This window comes from Megalops cyprinoides, chromosome 5 (genome assembly GCF_013368585.1).
Source record: "Megalops cyprinoides isolate fMegCyp1 chromosome 5, fMegCyp1.pri, whole genome shotgun sequence".
Classification (NCBI taxonomy): domain Eukaryota; kingdom Metazoa; phylum Chordata; class Actinopteri; order Elopiformes; family Megalopidae; genus Megalops; species Megalops cyprinoides.
Genome location: NC_050587.1, coordinates 3,797,225 through 3,815,882, shown reverse-complemented (window position 1 = coordinate 3,815,882; position 18,658 = coordinate 3,797,225). Strand labels below are relative to the sequence as shown.

At 40.5% G+C, this 18,658-nt stretch overlaps 1 protein-coding gene, 1 long non-coding RNA gene and 3 other non-coding genes across 5 annotated transcripts; all 5 read left to right on the top strand.

Annotated features, from left to right (window-relative positions):
* Positions 1-7,052: 7,052 nt before the first annotated feature.
* On the top strand, positions 7,053-8,926 carry mrps2 (mitochondrial ribosomal protein S2). Its single transcript, XM_036529853.1, has 4 exons — positions 7,053-7,103; positions 7,332-7,451; positions 7,582-7,711; positions 8,109-8,926. Exons 1-4 carry the CDS (start codon positions 7,079-7,081, stop codon positions 8,647-8,649), a joined length of 816 nt encoding a protein of 271 aa, XP_036385746.1. The 5' UTR covers positions 7,053-7,078; the 3' UTR covers positions 8,650-8,926.
* Positions 8,927-13,227: 4,301 nt separating this feature from the next.
* LOC118778521 lies at positions 13,228-15,969 on the top strand. Its single transcript, XR_005004987.1, has 4 exons — positions 13,228-13,250; positions 14,309-14,379; positions 14,821-14,888; positions 15,570-15,969. It is a non-coding gene; the product is annotated as an uncharacterized LOC118778521 (long non-coding RNA).
* Positions 14,047-14,180, top strand: LOC118778597. Its single transcript, XR_005005003.1, has one exon. It is a non-coding gene; the product is annotated as a small nucleolar RNA SNORA17 (small nucleolar RNA).
* On the top strand, positions 14,517-14,643 carry LOC118778598. The gene has a single exon (XR_005005004.1). It is a non-coding gene; the product is annotated as a small nucleolar RNA SNORA17 (small nucleolar RNA).
* On the top strand, positions 14,940-15,071 carry LOC118778595. The gene has a single exon (XR_005005002.1). It is a non-coding gene; the product is annotated as a small nucleolar RNA SNORA17 (small nucleolar RNA).
* Positions 15,970-18,658: the final 2,689 nt, after the last annotated feature.

The window sequence follows — 18,658 nt, the reverse complement described above, 5'->3', positions numbered from 1 at the left end:
ACATGGTTTGAAATAATTCCAGACCCTTAAGTAATGTTCACAGTTTTTTGCGTGTTATTCATTTTTGAATAAGTCGCACAGTTTGTCAGTGAACCAACCTTGCACCAGTTTTGCTCTCATACATTTTGTATGTACCCAGCAGTCCAAAAAAACATCTGTTCCTTTAGAAAAAGTGTGGCGCTTTCTTTCAGTTAGGAAAATTTGAGGCGACCTATGAATAAACTTGGGTGAATGACCCGTCTATGAATTATGAAAATAACCAGGCCTGACACAATACACAGCTGTTAATAGCTAAGCGCAGCTGTGTGTTTTAAAGGGAACTGAAAACTCGGCGTCACACCTGGGTCAATCACAGAGGAGAACGGCAAACAATATGAGTAATACCGAAAAGGCACCGTTTTCATAACAATGTGGTATTCTGCATGCTCACAGATGAAGCTTGGGTTGCAGCAAAACTACTGTAGTCTTCAAGTATTTTTTCCATAAGCATAAACTATGGTGATTAACACTTACTGAGATGACCTATAGTAATGTCTCTCAATATAAGAAACCACTGGAAAAAGCCTCTCTCCCTGGGTGTGATCTAGGGACTTAAGTGTTCTTAAAGAACATTTGTTATAATAGGCACCAATGTTGTATCAAAACAAACAGTTGTAAATGTATGAGGGCAAACATTTTTGACAGTGCTGAAATACCTGTGAGACTGGGTGGAGGAGAATCAGGTCTTGCGCATTGTTTTCCTTTGTATTTTGTCCTTTGTCATATCCAAATACGTGTTTCTCTCTGAAATGAGGTTGTACCTCTTCCATTAACATCAATCTGAGGTTTTAGAATCACCTTCTGAACTTAATGTAGTTTAGGCTATCATTTTGTAAAATCCATCCTTACTTGACTGATGTTTTTTCTATGTCTCTCCTCCTGAATGCCCCCCATAACCTCCATGTATCTTCCTGCTATGGCCTTTTGTTTAGGGTTTTTTTGTTTGATTTACAATTGTTTATCTGTCTAAGCAGAACAAAATCCAGTCATAATAATTCAAATTCTCATTGATTTCACACATGCACCCACACTATTGTATCATCTCCCCTTCCAAAATGCATTGCATTCTAGATCTTTCCGTCTGCTGGGTGCAGGTTTATGATGTGGGTAAGAGGCAGTATGAGAGACCAGTGTCTACCAGGTGCAGGGGATGGTGTGTCCAACAAGCACAGCCACATTTGTAGCTGCTTGAAGGCTGGTACCTGCTCTTCCCGTTATGCTGAGTAATCCCATATTTAAATTGACATTATGAAAGCTCTTTGCCCCCTCTCCTGCCCCAGAGTGAAGAAATGTGATATACTGCAGTTTTAGTCACACTGCCACTAGCGTTGTGCAGTACACAGATAGCAGTTCAGTGGTGGGGTTAGTAAGCCCCACACACAGTATCTTGATCCACATATCTCTAACTCGGTCGTCATTTTGTTTGCTTGTGGTGTGTCTTTAGAGAAGTTTCTTGAATTTCTATTGTGAAAAGAATGTTATTTATTTTTGTTTATACAAAAAAAGAGATAGACTTTACTGACCATGCTGTGCATTGCCAGTTTTCATAAATATTTTGCAAATATGAAGCTTTTTCCCTTTTCCCTGTCTGAGGAGGAGAGAAAATCTGACTGTATCTTTAAAGTGCAGCTGTGGAATAAAGATTGAATTTCAGCAAGACCATTGTTCTTGACCTGCTGAATGACTCTGTGACTGTGATTGTATGTGTGTGAACAATTTTTTGAAGCTCATCTCTTTATATGCGAGGAAAGTGTTTCTGTCAGCCCCCAGGCGCTTCTGAAGAACTGGCCTGACGATGATCACATCTACTCCTGCAATACCACACACTGTTATTTTTTTTCCTTTTCCAGTGTAAGGTGGGAAAGGAAAATGATTTTATTAAAGGTAAACCCGCATGCTTATAATGTGATTGATGTAACTTGGCAGATAAATTGCCATTTAATTTATTATCAATTGAGCAACAAGCTAATGTTAGGATGCTGCAGTTATTTCATGAATGGAAAAGCTTTCTAGGAAGTAGTTTTATGCCTGTTTCCATGGAAATGTAGAGCATATTGACATGGCACTTTCTCAATATGGTTATGGCAAGCAGTCTCCCCTCTTCACTGTAGTAAAGGATATGCTGGAAAATGCCCTCAAGAAATGTGTTTCAGAATGAATCTGTTTAATGCTTTGCCTTATTAAGGCCCATCTTCAGCAATATTATCCTGTGTAGCAGAGAACCCCTTTAACTTCTATATCTTATTTTGTGGGAGCCCAAAATGTTAAGGAAAACTCCGGTCAAAAATTTGAATGTGTCATATTGTCAAATGTATGAAGTTCTTGCATGCAGGATTGACTGTGCCAAAAAGTACGCAGTAAACCTGTAACCTGTCCTTACAGTACACAGTAAACCTAGAACCTAACTGTCGTTATCGTTGATGATGCGCTCCAGACCTACTGCTGACCAGAGACTCACATGGGAGAGAAGAAACGCGTAGTTCCACAAACGGCTTTTATGACTTGAGGACAGAGAGGACAATTTAGAAAGAAATTATCGGGAGAATGTCAGTGTGCAGTGTGTGCGTTTTCAGTTTTCATATAGAAATAAAACGTTTAGAAATTGAGTGAAATCAAGTGAGATTGATGCTCATAAATCCTTGCAGTGGAGCTTATGTAAAAAGAGCAAGACTTGTTTTTACTGTTTTGAAAGGGAGTTGTATTTGTGTTTACAGTTGCAGCGCAACATTCATACAGTGCATTCACACAAGTGCTCAGCTTCATGCTTGCTCAAGCACATCCCCGCCTCTAAAATGTATTCTTGGGTGCGTGGACAAAACCGTCCCCTGCCGCCTTATTGGTTGTACCTCCTGACGTCGAGAGCACAAGGCACTTCCTGGAGCACAAAATGGAAGAGTTCTATTTTTCTGAGAATAGTGTCTCAAGAACACACTGTGTTCGTTGGTAGCCGTTTTAACATTTAAATCAAAGGCTTGTCGGTCTTGCGGAATGTATTGAAAAGGAGCTGAGGTGAATGGACCATTTGTGTAATGAAATCAGTGGAATTTTTGTTATTTTTTAATTTCAGTTCCTACATTGTACAGCATGACAGGCTGTGATTTAATACTGTCACGTTGTGGTGTAGTAACATTTATAATGTACATTTGTGTGAAACTAAATGAGTGTGGAACAGCTGACCTCTGAACATTTACCCCTGGATTCCAAGCACAGCTGCTGGTGGACAGTTTCAGAGGTGTCAGCCCATGCACTGGTCACCATGTTGCTGGTGCTCTGTGTCCTAAAATGAATTTTTTTCATCTATTTGGCATGTTTAAACTTACACTTATGTATCATCCTGAGTGTCTCACTTCTTAGTTTAGCATAACTAATCTAGGAAACAAATACTGACTCTTCCAGAAAAGGTAATAATACATAACACATGGGACACAAGTCTGTTCCTCTCTGACATGGCATCTCTTCTGACCTATGTGTGCCCAGGTTTCTGTCCACCAGCATTGACCCTGGAATGACTGTAAGACCCTACATTACACTGACTTCAGCCCAGAGGCACCTAAGATACTCAAGGAGACACCTGTGCATAGGGCACTCACAGGTACTGTAAGGGCCTCAACAACAAGTGTATAAACCTGAAAGTTTAAAGGATTGTTTGCATTTTCTTTTGAGTCGTTTTCTTTTTTACCTCATTAAACAGGTAATTAAAATTGCACACACAGAGTGTCAGTCAAATAAAAATTGCACTCCATAATTTGCTTGGTAATTTTTAAATATCACATTGCCCACTATTTATGTAATTTCAATTATAATCATTATAACACCCTAGTTTTATTGCACAGAGAGCTGGTTTAGTGCTGAACTGTTGTTTACACTGTGTTATACTTACTGTAAAAGGCCAGGTATCATATAATACAGATATTTATGAAGAAAACTGAAACCTGTGTAGAAAAGTCTGCAAGTGTTCTAAATTATAGGCTAAATTGCACCCTTTGTGGGCAGTTATTATCAACCAGCAGGGTGACTCCTAATTACGGTTGAATCTTTGAAATCTACAGAGCAGAATGTGTTTTTAAAAAGTGAACTTCAGCAACACCCTGTGGTTGATGTATGGTAATGCAGCGGAGTGAACCACACACGTGTAATTTTGACTAAATCTGAGCACTCAGAGTTTATGGATCAGTTTCATTATGTGTTTGCTAATTGAGTTGTTTTATTCAGGACCACTGCTTTACCTACAGTTCATACTTTAAACTGAAAGGGTATTACAGCAGTCTGTTGGGATGGCTGGTATACTGTCCTCCAAATCACAGGCTGGCCAGGCACACCCCATACTTGTACAGCACTGAGAGTTAATCCCTGTTTGGTGTTTAATGATGTGCTTTGCTCACTGCATCAGTTGGTCATGAGTCCAGATCTTCAATCCCAGCTTCACAGACTGCCTAATGCTGTCACGATTGGGATATTGTAGAACCTGGTAGCAGTATAGCGCTCAAAGCAGTGTTGCAGTGCCATGTGCTTGCAGTTGGTGCCTGTGCAGGAAATTCACTGTGGATATAAAGTTAACGATTTCCTGTGAAGATCTCCTGGAGTTTGCACACTGAAATCATGGAAATGAAACTAAGCTATACATTGTGTGTTTCTTTTTCTTGCTCTATAGTTATAATTATGGAAATACTGCCTCTGTTAAGAGGATCAGCTTTGCTTTTATCTGTCATATTCTTCTATACTGTTACCTTATTCTGTGCAGTTCTCAGTCTTACTGAAAGCAGCCATTTCTCACAAAGCCTTAATGCAGTCATTTGATGTGTGAATCAAGTTTTATTTTTTCATTGACAGACTCAGAAGCTGAAGATGCCTGTTTCCTGTGTTGAACAGATTCCCCAAAAAGAGCCACAAAGAATACACCCAAACTATGCAATGAATGTCAAGATGTTCTATTCCAAAAGGACATTTCCCTGTGCTGCCCTCTCAATAAAGGTTCTTAATTTACAGCTAAAATTTTACACATTATACACTCTACAATGAAGATTAACAGTCTTTTCCCAATTTCATTAAAATGAATATGTAATCAAGTTGAAAAAAGTCACCGTAAAACATTTAATACTCTTTTTAATATAGAAGTTTTAATAATAGAAATTAATACTAGAACTATTCTAAGGATACTAATTACTATTAAAAAGACATGCCGCTGATAGAATGGCAGACCTCTCAATCACAGTAAAATTAATGTGACTTAAGAGAATTGTGGCCAGTGTGATTGTAGTAATTTTATTGGCTGTCTTTTTTTGCAGAAGACCAACAAGAAAAAGCTTGTTAAAAGAAAGCTTCAGTTTCATACATGAGGTAAATCATATTCTTGTCAGAGCAAGATTGTATGGATTATATGGAAAGGTCAGTTCTGTTATATCAGTATCAGATCATCTGTATTTATCGGCAATGAACTTGTCTGAACATTAACATATATATGTTGTTAGCTTGTCCAGTATTAATTTGAGTGCTTGTTTACCAAACATACTTTTTATAGTGCATATACTAGTGTAAACATTCTCTTTTTGCCAGGAACAGCAAACAACTGCAGTACCTGAGACTGTGACAAGTTCCAGTCAGCTTTCCAGGGGTGGTTTATGGTCCAAATCCTTCAAGTATTTGTGTTCAGTGTTCTGCATGTCAATGTAATAATTTGTTTTAGAGGTACCACACTGGTTCCATGTGGACTTAATCTGAAGTGAGCCTTTCACAGTTCTTAACATTTTTTCAAATAAGTAAGTTGTAGAATGTATGTTCTCACCAGATTATTCCCATTTTTCTAAGGATTGTCATCAATAAGGCAACACTGAGTCTGTTTTAAAGCCTTGCCTGAATCTCATCACATCTCATCTCATCTGAATCCTGTCACTGGGTCAATATACTGCACATCATGTGTCCATATTGCATACATTTAGACAATAAACAAGGCACTCATGGTACACAAAGCCTTCTCACTGTTAGAAATGACTTAATCCCACATTGTCTACATTGTCTTAAGTTATTAGTGTTCTTTAAAGAGCATTTTCATTGAAAATTGTATTGCATGGTTGCTGTCTTCAACATTCCTTGCCAAAAATAAAAATGCCTTGTTCCAGGTGACAGAATGGTGTGCTCCTTACCCCTATGGTGTGCGAGGTTAGTGTATGAATGTATTGTAATGTAATCAGAAACATACTTTCTGTAAAGGCAGCATATGGTAGGAATCCACTACAGTGTGCTTATAAAGCTAGGCAGGAGGTTGTAGGCTTTATGTTATTAGTGTCCTCCCATTTAGAAACCTCTTGTGCCTAAGCACACATTTATTTCATAGATTCACACTCTGCTTGAAAACAAAACATTTTGAGGATATGAATGGTCTTGTTTGCAACAGTTGCCTATTTGTTGCCAAAGTCATTATGTACACTAGTGAATTATCTATTTAATCAAGTCACTTGTCAGAAAAACTCAATTAGAAGCAACTGGCTTTGCGTAAATTTTGAAAAAATTAAATGGTCCATCTAAGCGACAGGTAAGCCCAATGGTAGCACCTTCACCCTGTTTGCATTGACTACCCTCTCCCTGACAGTCTGATGGTGCCCACAGCAATGTTGGAGTGTTATCCAGGGAGTATGTGTGACATTATTAAATGTATGTCTTTCCAGTGTCTGCTTCAGGTGTATGAACACGAGTGACGGAAATAATATTATTATATTTTATTAAATTAACGCGTTACACAACTTCATGTTAATGTATAGTCCTGTTTGTGAATATTCCAAATACAATCCATTTCAAATACTTTTTAAAAGATTTGGGACTTCAGTTCTCTGGAAGAACCACGTTTCATGCACATTGTGTTTTAAAGTTAGTTTTAAATAAAGTTTGTTGAACGTACACTTTGACCGAACGATACAGAGTGCTGATGGGAGCTGAGTCCACAGCTCAAGGTTATGAGTACATGGGAATACGACTTCAAATACCCTTGGACTACATCTCCCGTCGGCACCGAAGATTGGCCTGCTGGGGAGAGAAGACAATCAGCATGGCAGCAGGGCACTTATCGAAAGGTGAAATGGAAATGCAGTGCAAAGTGAAGTTACGAGTTGATTCTTATGATCGCTTTTTATATGTGTCTCTGATTTGAGCCAGATAGTTAGTTTGCTAGCTATATATCTTGATAGCGAACAATGACATTTTTAGTCGCAGCTATGGAGTATAACGTTGAGATAGATAGCAGGCTGTATTGTTTAGACATGTTTAGACGATTGTTGCATTTACCCTTTCATTTATTTCAGCGCTCTTGCGGTTCAGCAGCCATAAACTTGTCTCGGCCCGATCCTTCGGGTTTCATAGCCGTCTGTATGGCGCTGCGGGGGTACCGCAGATGCTCCCAGTGCAGAATGAGAGCATATCAGGTAAAGATATCACATATTGCAGTGCCAATTGAAAATAAAACTGAGTGCGCAAAACTGTATTGCGTTTAGTGGGTCCTCATTTTGTACTCACAAGTTATTACTACGATCATTGTTCACTTTTTGCCTTCAGATGGAGAAAACAAGATCCTCACTCTGCCCTTGAAACAGCCTGACTTCTTTCGCCTGTCAGAACTCTTCACCCTTAAAGACCTGTTTGATGCAAGGGTTCATCTAGGCCACAAAAGGGGATGCAGGCATAGGTATGTTGTGCTGATATTCACCTTTGCTGTGCAGGTCATTCCATGCATTACATTCACCTCCAAAAATCACAGTAGAAGTAGTAGAATTGCCATTTATTCTTACCTGCGGTAACTTATACAATTCAAAATATTTCTTAATATTCTCATAGATTTTTTTCACTCTTCATAACTGGTAATTTCTACTTGCTTTTGCCTTTCTCAAACCTTTTAATTAATTTATATCAGATCATATTTTTTTACATTATTGCCCATTCCAGTTTCAACTCCAGTACATTTTAGTTTCAGATAAAGTTATTAAATCAGGTTATTAACCTATGACATAAATTCAGTTTAGTTAAGCAATAAATGTAATTAGTTCAAAGCTGACCTTCCTAACTAGGTGTATGTTCTCCACCAGGCTAATGGAGCCCTACTTATTTGGGTGTCGGCTAGAGCAAGACATAATCGACTTGGACCAAACGGTTGAGCACCTCCAGCAAGCACTCAACTTCACGGCCCACGTGGCGTACCGGGGCGGTGTGATCCTTTTCGTGAACCGGCGTAGGCAGTTTGGCCACCTGGTGGAGAACACGGCACTGGAGTGTGGGGAGTACGCCCACACGCGCTACTGGCAGGGGGGTCTGCTCACCAACGCCACTGTTCAGTACGGCCCCGGGGTGCGCATCCCTGACCTCATCATCTTCCTCTGCACCCTCAACAACGTCTTCCAGCAGCACGTGGCCGTTCGAGACGCCGCCAAAATGAACATACCCACCGTGGGCGTGGTGGACTCCAACTGCAACCCCAGTCTGATCACCTACCCCATCCCAGGCAATGACGACTCGTCCTCAGCGGTGGAGCTGTACTGTAGGCTGTTCAAGATGACCATCAACCGCGCCAAGGACAAAAGGAAGCAGATGGAGTTGTTGCACGGCCTCACTGCCCCTAACTCACAGTGACTGTAAACATGACTGGGGAGTTGGGTCTGTTATGGTCTTTATCCTGTACACCTCTACCCTGTCTTGTCCTGTTGGATCAGGCCTACTGTATAGATGGGCTGGTAAAATTTATGATGATGGGGATACTGAATTACATGTCATTGTACTGTTTCTGCAGTTGCTGAAATGCAACATAATGAAAGACATTGTGCCCCTCTTGTGTATTCAGCAGTTTCTGCTGACTTCATCCGTCATCAGTTGGAACTCTGGAAGTTAGCTGGAATTTATCATGTCTGTATCTACGTCTTGAATTAGTTTGAGTACGTCTTGAAATAAATATTGATTAAATATCATGTGTGTCATGGGTATGTAGTCATTATTTTATTAATAGTAATTTGATCAATAGAGTAGATGCAGAAGCCTCATCTACTCTCCTGCCTGACTATGCCCAGTAACCTGGCACAGCCACCCACTCATCCCACTGACCTGGCCATCTCCTTCTCCTCAGACTTTCCCTCCCTACCATTCCCCTAATTCAACTACCCACTGCCAACCAGTGACAGATGGGTTCCCCCTTTGAGTCATGTTCTGCTCAAGGTTTCTTCTTTTAACAATGTAGTTTTTCCTTGTCAGTACTGCTGTGGGCTTGCTCTTGCAGGTTCAGGCCCTGGGATCTCTGGAAAGCTGCCTTGTGGCAAATTCCCCTTTGTAAAAAGCACAATTGAAACTGAATTGAATTAAACTGAATGATGGCAATAATATTCTTGATATATTTGGTATGTATATATATAGAATGTTATTACTGGTGTTGATGCTTCTGGTCCAATAGGTGCTTAGGATGTACACAGGAACAACAGAAGTTTTAGTTTAAAAAGTTAAAAAAGACTCACGAGTCTACTGATGAATTCAATGAATATGAAAAAGATATTTGAAAATGGTTGTGAGCACCTAACAGTGTCAATAACTACTCTAAATAATTAGGGGCCAAGCACCGAAGGTGTTATGCACCTATTGTAATTGTTAGAATTTTTCACTATTATTATACTTTCTCCTCTGGGAGTCTATGGCAGCTCATAGAACCCATTGGTGGATTTTTATGAAATTTGGCACATTGATAGAGGACAGTCCAAAGTATCCAGGCCTCAAATTTGGGGTCAATCCATCCATCTCTGTAGCACCACCAACAGGCCAAACTTCAAGGTACATTTTTGCTTATAACTTTTGAACCATTTGTCCTAGAGTTGTGATCTTTTTTTTTCCTCTGAATCCTTGGGTCATGACGATTCTGCCATATTGGATTTTCCGCCATTTTGAATTTTTCAAAAAACCTACTTTTGTGAACTAGTCCTAGGCCGTTGATCCTATCACCACCAAATTTGGTACATATCATCTACAGATGGTTATTCAAAGAATTTTGTTAGGGCAAACGATGTGGCAGCTGTCGTCCAATGAACTTCCATGCCAAAGACACCAAAACAGGAAGTGAGCCATATGTCAGCAATGCTTGGTTGGAGTCATGCCAAAATTGGTATACTTTATTGCCAGGGGGAATATTGGGTACCCACAAAGTTTCATGAAATTTGGCCATATGGGGCGCTATACCAGAAAAACAGAAAAAAAATTCAAATGCCTTTAGAACCAAAGCAGATGTTTCAACCAAATTTCTTGTGCGTCATCACAGTGAAGGACCCTAGCTGGGAAAGCATGAAACCTGTGTGTCGGCCATTTTGTTTTTCAGCCATCTTGGTATTATCATTTTTTCAATGGCTTTCTATGGCAGGCCATAGAAGCCCTAGGTGGGAATCTGGCACCCTCATAGAACACAATCCAATCAATCCCTGTAGCGCCACCAACAGGCTAAATTTCAGAATACATTTTTGCTTATTACTTTTGAACCGTTTGTCCTAGAGTTGTGCTCCTTATTTCAGCTGAATCCCTGGGTCATGATGAATTGAATAGACTTATCCACTGTATTGGATTTTTGAAATAAAATCATATTTTCAATTTTTCAAAAAACCTACTTTTGCAAACTAGTCCTAGACCGTTGATCCTATCACCACCAAATTTGGTCCGTGTCATCTGCAGAGGGTTCTGACCAAAAGTTATTCAAAGAATTTTGCTAGGGCAAACGATAGGGCCGCTGTCATCCAATGAATTTCCATGGTGAAGACACCAAAACAGGAAGTGAGTCATATCTCAGCAATGCTTTGTTGGAGTGATGCCAAACTTGGTACACTTTGTTGGTATTAGCAACACTGGGTATGCACCAAGTTTCATGAAATATAACCACTTGGGGGCGCTATACCATAAAAATCATTAAAATACCCATTACTCTGGCAGAAAAGCAGATATCTCAACTAAATTTCTTGTGCTTCATCAAAGTTAAGGATCCTGTCTGGGAACTTATGAAACCTCCACATCAGCCATTTTGTGTTTCATCCATCTCTGATTTTGTCAAAAATACATTTAACCACCTCCTCCTAGAGTTATGGCACAATGAGATTTTGTGTATTACCTCTTTGGACCATTGTCTTTAACAGTTGTTAAATGATAGTTGCCAGGTTGAACAATGTGGCCGCAGTGTACCCACAAATTTGCCGCAAGTCGCCATAAAGAAAGAGTGGCCATATCTCTGCAATGCTTTTGTTCATTGGCATAAAAGTTGATGCACATGCTTACAATTAGGCCTGGGTGCCACACAGCAAGTTTAGTGAAATTTGGCCACTTTGGGGTGCTATACTGAAAAACAGGTTTAAACATCTATGTGTCCATGTACTTAGTTTTTAATGACATTTTGTTCTAATGGACATCACAAGGCACAGACCACACAAAGAAAAGCAGATATTGCAATCAATTTTTTGTAGGTCATTACATCATTACATATCAGGTCCTAACTGGAAAATGAACACATAGTGTCCAAATGGCATGGCTGCTAAGATACAATCAATTTGTAGCACTTAAAGTAGGCATATCTCCTGCACCTTTTGACCTATTGCCACAACTAAATACTGTTGAATAAACACTTGGACTTTCCATATTGGCCTGAATGTTAGACAGCGTATTTTTTCTACTTCAGAAATCACATCTGAAAAGTGGGGTTGTCTTACATGGGAGGACTAGACTTTTTAATGTCATTATACATTAAGAACAGCAGATGAAGCCATTTATCTGAGATTGTTGAGTAGTATTAGAAATCCCAGTAGACTAGTTTATTTTTATTTTTATTTAAATGTGGTAATTTCATCTAACAGATGTAGAAAATATATCAGAGTACCTTGTTTTATTCAGTGTAGTTTATTAAATTGATTTCAGATTGGGATTTCCTTTATTGTCATTTTATCATGCACTTGCGTACAATCAAGAATGAAATGCGGTTTCTCCTATATCAAAAGTGTATATAAATTACAAAGAGAATTAAAACAACATATATCCATAAACAATGCACTCAGTTTTGTAAACATTTGGAGGGGAATAGCAGCATGACTCTATGGCGGCATGTCTTTATGGTATAGTTGGAAGGGAATAGCAGCATCTTTTTTTGTCTGTACAAAAAGTGCCAGGTGCAGCATGAAATGGATTGCACTAGTGCAGAATAGTGTCTGTCTGGTCCTAAGCGGGGATTAATGGTTTGGTAAAGGGGGGGGGGGGATGGGCAAGAGTGTTCATGATCTTCACAGCCTGGGGTATGAAGCTATTTAGAAGCCTGGTGGTATCAAATGAAATGATTTCTTTAAATAAATAAGATTTGATCTTCAAAAAGTCTTTTGCCAAAAAGGTGTTAAAAAATGAGGGGTCCTTTTCTTATCAGGGACATTTTATTATATTCAGCTAATATGGTATGTTCTCTGCCATTTTTCCCATGGTTTTGGATTTTTTCAAATACCCAAAAATTGCACTCCTCCAACAGCGTTGGCACTTCTCATTGCAATGTCCTAAGAAGGCACTGTATTTTATGGCACTGCTTATGTTTAAGCTTGACATATATGTAGTGGGGGGCAGTGTGGTTGTGCAAATATGTAGCAGTACTGCCTAACATTATGGAGGTTTCAAGTTTGGGGTGTGTCTGCATTCAGTTTGTACCTTGTCCCTGTGTTCATGTGGCTTTCCTCTGGGTATTCTGGTTTTTCTACCACAGTCCAAACACATTCAGGTAATGTTAACTGGACATGCTATATTGCCCATAGGTGTGAGTGTAAGAGCGGGTGTTCAGCCTGTGATGGATTGGTGTCTTGGTCAGGGGCTGTTCTCATTAGTTGTCTACCTGGTGGCCCTGAGGTGCTTGGCCCCTTCATTGCTGCTTGCAGATATATTTTCTTATTCTTTTCGTCTTCCTCTGTGGAATTGTTACACAGACTTCAACACTAAGCGCTTCAAAAGAGCTGGAATCGCGCATGTCTGGCCCCGACTCCGGTTCGGGCTCCAGTTCCTGCCTCTAGAATGTGCAAGGATCATGTTTCGTCGATACGCGCTTATCCCAGTGTCCAATGAGAGCCATAGATATTTTGACAGGAGCCTGTTTATTGGAGGACAGTTTTGATTCTCGGATTTCGGCGCTACTCCTTTTAAAGCGCGACGAGGCGCATTGACGCCCCTCTTAACGATTCACCATGCATACTATGGAGGTAAGCGCTTACGTTTGCTTGTATAGTTAGGTATCTTAGCTACGTTATTGTCATTTTCCAAGGAACGTCTTCAGCTGGCTAACGTATAATGGCTGCATTGTGGGAGCGCGTGGAAATGCCAGCAAGCAACTTTAATTCTGTTTAGCGCTGTTTTTGTTAGCGCATAGAGCTAGACTAAATAGGAAACTGCAAGCGGATTAGCTAAATTTAGTACATTAGCCATCTTGCTAGCCACCCCGTGACTTTAGTTACAAAAGTAACCACCGGTGTTTGCAGAAAGGTGTCCAATCTCGTCAGATGCTACCTAGATCGTTAGATCAGTGATTCGTTCGTTGTAAGTGAACGCTAAAATTACACAGATGCCATAAAACACGTGGATAGCTAGCTAACAAGTTAGCTGCGCGTTGTACAGACCAAGGCCTGTTTTTTTTCTGGCTCTTAAGAGAATGTAGCTAGTTAGCTGGTTTAAAATACAAAGCTATTGTTTGAGCGTTGTCTACAATTATGATTTCGCTCACCGATGATGTTTACTATTTTGACTGAGAATTTATTGTAACGTTAGTTGAGTGCAGAAGTTTTGGTTAACCCAACCATGCAAGCGCAGCTAGCGATATCGAAATTTGCATTGCCTTGTATTGGATCAATCATCTAGTGGCACTAATCATACTGCCGCTGTAATGGAAATAAAACGTCAACATTTTAGCGAACGATTTGGATGAAATTAGCGTAAAGGAAATATTAAAGGAAGGACCTGAGTGATTTTAAAGTTGCAAAGTTCACACACGTGCTTGGGTACACTGCCACTAGAGGCGTTGCAGAGCGACCATCAGTGTCGTGTCTGTGTCATTAGTTGGCAGAGAGTGAAAGGCCATGTCTACGCTCAGTACCCAGAATGCAGTGGGTGCTCAGAATGATTAATGGCCAGACATCAGTTTATCCAGCTTCAGGATTTTCTCAAGTTTGGAATGCATGGACAGAAAGGGGTATATGTCTACTAGAGACACATTATTTTAATTTTTTTATTTAATAAACTCTGGCTGTACACTTTTTGTCCGTAGCCATGCATTGAAGGTGGAAGTCACACAGCTGGGCACTGGACTCCACCATGAGTCTGGCATTGACTGAGTAGGTGAGTGGTACTTGCATTGTCTGCCCTAGTTGTATTGTCAAATTTCAAGTTTGATCTTGACACAGTAAGTTGCAGTGGAATTGTCTTTCATTGTAGCAGAAAGCAAGACCAGGTGTCTTTGACTGCTGATTAGGACTCTTGCCCCATGAGACGTAACCTTGGCCTGTGTGTCACGGTTATGCTATAAGAGGGCAGACAGAAACTGGCTATAAATGGCCCAGTTTTCCTGCAGTGGACACTGGGTACGGTACATGGCCAGATAGTCCAAGGTTTCCCGGATGTGTGCTTTAAGGGTGAATGTGTTATTAGCTAGTGCTGTTCACTGAATTTGTTCATATGCAGGAAGTCAACTTGAACCCTGCATGCAAGTGGTTAGGTCATGAAAAGTAAAACTGCCTATTCTTTTGTCCCTTGCTAAGTGCCCTGAATGTTGTATTCTAGCAAATTGCCTATATGACAAAGGCCCACTTCTGTGAAACAGGGGCTCCCAGCTCTGGAGGACTGGAATGGTGAGTCAGCTGGCGATTCTGAGTAGGGAAACGGGTTTCCCGTGAAACCAAACTGCCCCAAGAGGCGTTGCAGTGCGGCTGAGTGTCGTTGCTGTGTCATTTGGTGGCAGAGAGTAAAGGGCTATGTCTACGCTCAGTACCCAGAATGCAGTGGGTGCTCAGAATGATTGATAGCCCAACAGAAGATGTGCTGTGTGCACATCAGGGGCAGGCTGGACCTTCTGACAGTCTGCTGATTTTTAGATTACCTTTAAAAATCCTTGCTACCTTGCTTAAAGGAATACTCTTCTGCAAATTTAAAATGCAGTATTTCTAACCTTGACCACATTGAAAAGCTCTTTGTTGGAACATGAAGTCTTAGTGGTTTTGTAACCAACTTCAGGCTATAGAACACTGATACAAAGACCAGAATGCATTGTCCCACACTTTCTGAAAATTAGAGAAAATTAGGTTTTCAGCGAAGTTGCTCCTTAAGTGACTAGTTTTCCCTGTTTTGGCCAGTACGGTTTCAGAACATGTGAAACACTACATTCAGGTAGAGCAAGAATAAAGTTCTTAGAGACCTGTGTTCTCTGTATATGTAGTCCTAGGAATAAAATGGAAGTTCAAAAATATTTGAAGGTGCACTGTATCTGAGGAAGCTCTGGCTGCTGTATTCATTGTGGTAATTTGTTTTGACAGGTGGTGAATTGTGCACTTTATGCATGCTGCGCACTCCTGATGCTGAAATATGAAAGGTTAGCACTGCAGTCCGTGCCGATCACCCTGACAAACTCGATGGAAAAAAATCTCTGGGTTTGTCATTGATTAGTTGAGGATGGTAAGCAAGTTGGAATGAGGTTGCCTTTTGTAGGTCCCCCTTACAAAAGATCCATGTTGATGAGAACTTTCTGGTAAAATAAAGATTAAATAAAAATGTGGTTTGACTCACTGACAGGATGACACAGGCCAGGACATGAGCCGTATACATTTTGTACAGTTGTTGCCTTGAATAGCTTTGAAAGGCAGCAGTGAGCATGTATCAAGCCTGTGCTTTGATGTGACGAGCGCCAGACTTTTTCCTAATAAAGGTCATTGTGTCCCCAGACATTTTGATTGTCTTGTTTTTATTACTCAGCCTCAGTGTTCTCATTGAAAGCCTCGTGTCCTTTTGAACTGTGCAACATTCTGATGTACGTGTCAGTGCATATTGGATTCAGTTTTAATAATTGCCGAACAAAGATGGCAGACATCACTGCTCTTTAGCTCCCCATTCCAACTCCAGGGGGCTGTTTCGTTAACAAGAAATGAGTGTTATCAGTGTGAAGCAGGTGCAAGTAGACCAAATCGGAAACTTGGTTTGAGGGAAAGCCTTGAATGCTTCATGTATGTGGATGGATACAAGAAATGGTGCATTTTAGGGGGTTATGGTATAGGACTAAATGATTAGTTCAGCATAATGCCTGGTATAATTGCTCAAGAATGAGTCATAAATTAGGGACGCACGATGATATTGGCATGACATCGGCATCAGGCGATAAAAACTTAAGCTAATTATCGGCATGTGCCTGGCCGATGAGGTGACGCGTTAACTATGACGCTAAATGTTTATTATGAGCGCCAGCAACAAGCTTCAACATGTCAGCTGTATGGAAGTATTTTGAAGTGTCTGAAATGGATAAAATTGCTATTTGCAATGCTTGTAAAGCACCAGTGGTGCAAGAAGGGGTAAAATATATAGCTTCTATAAGTTTCTCCCTGTGGGAGGATGCTAGCTGTGTGCTGCTAAGGCCAGGTTCACACATGGGGCTGAGGAGAAACCCAGGGAAGAAGTTGTACCACATCAACAAGCATGGCTACAACAGAAGTTCTGCGATCTGCTTGGACCCAAGAAATGGAGGAAATTTGGTTGAACTTTGGGAGGAGCACCAATACCTTTTTGATGTTTTCAAAAATAAACTCCTGCAGTACTGTGAATATGAATTCACAATTTAAGACTGTAACTCTTACATTAACAATTAATTACATAAACTATCAATAATAGCAGTACTCCGTCAAAATACAAATATTGTGAGATGAGATTTTGGCCATATTGCTTAGAGCATAATATCTTTGTCTACTGTAGCCATTTTTGGAAGAAAAAAATCCCTCTCTCACGCATGATATCGTGTCATTCCCCGTGTCACTTCTCGTGTGTGTTTTCGTGAGAAAACGTAGTCTAGAGACCAGACAGACTCGTCGGGGATTCCTCCTGGTGAAAGATCTTGTAATGTGTGACCCTCCCTACCGCTGATCAGTCATGTAGTGTGCAAACCACAACAACTTCAAGATTCCCGATTACAAGACAGCAAGTTGTGTAGTGTGAACAGTACAGCGATCTGCTGACTTTGAAAGTCGTGTAGTGTGAACTTGGCCTTACACAATGACACTGGACAGTGAATAATGTTATCTGTGACTTTATTGTGTCTCTGCTCATTCAAAATAAATATCACGGCTCCATAAGGAGAGAATGCAATGGGAAATGAAACGAGACAGCCCGCAATTGCCGAGCTCATGCTTTGGGACTCGAACGGAGGGCCTAATGGTTTCGACCGACCCCTAGCTAGGTTTCTCACCCTGTGAGGATGATAGTTGTGTGCTGCTAAGCTTCTCTCTGCTTCCAGAGGGGAGTGAGACCATTTTTAAATTACGCAGCATCTATATATATCAGTATCGGCATCGGCAATCGGCCGAAATGAGTTTGAAAATATTGGCATATCAAATATCTGCAAAAATCCAATATCGTGCATCCCTAGTCATAATGGCTTCCATTTGGACCGAGTTCTGCAGTGGTCAACATATTGCATTTGAAGAAATGGTGTAGCAGTGTGGTATCCTTGTGTGGGGCAAAACCAGGCTAATAGAAACCTAGTGAAAACCTCTAAGGATGGTGTAGAGCCAACCATTCTGCCTGTCTTTGGTGTTTGATCAGAGGCTTTCCGGCTTGTGCTGGAGTCTTAACTGGTCCCCTACACAGCAAGACGATTCCTTTGAACCTTTCATTAGACTACAGGCAATCTTTTGCTGGAACAGACTGTTTCCCAAAGATGTCACATAATGGAATTCCATCTCAGTTGCCTACACTCAAGGCATTATGAATAGAATTCAACTTAAGTCCAAACTGACTTATTTTAAGACCTTTAACATTGGGTGCCTTATGACTCTGAGGTCATGGAGAGGACTTTCCAGTTTCTTGTTCAGTGGCTCCAAGTAGTTTCTTATGTAATATTCATATTCTCATTTGATACCCAGCGCTCGACCATATGTGACAAATGAGTCACAGGAGGTTATTTAAGCTGACTTTGAAACAGGGAACCATGCTCCAGACAGCATGAAGCACCTGCTCCAGAAATATTTACACTAAATGTATCAAAAAATCACTGACTCATTTAGAATTTAAAGTGTTTATCTGAAAAAAAAACCCCCAGAAGTCCAGAATATAGCATTGCACAGTCTGTATATTTTAGAAATTACACATGGGAGCATTCCCCTAGATTCCCTTTAGCTGAGAAGGGAACAAGTCCCATTCGGTCCTGCCCTGCATCCCAGAAACTCTTCAGAACCACCCCTGGCGGTGGCATGTGGGACATCGCAAATCCTCTCAGCGGTGAAATACAGCTTGTACCCAATGTCAAGGTGCACATCAAAGAAAGGGAACCAGATTTATAATACAGGGATTGCAGAATTGAACTGAGGTCTAAATTGTCCAATTAATCTAATGGTCAAACCACACATGTATGCTGACAGGGAGG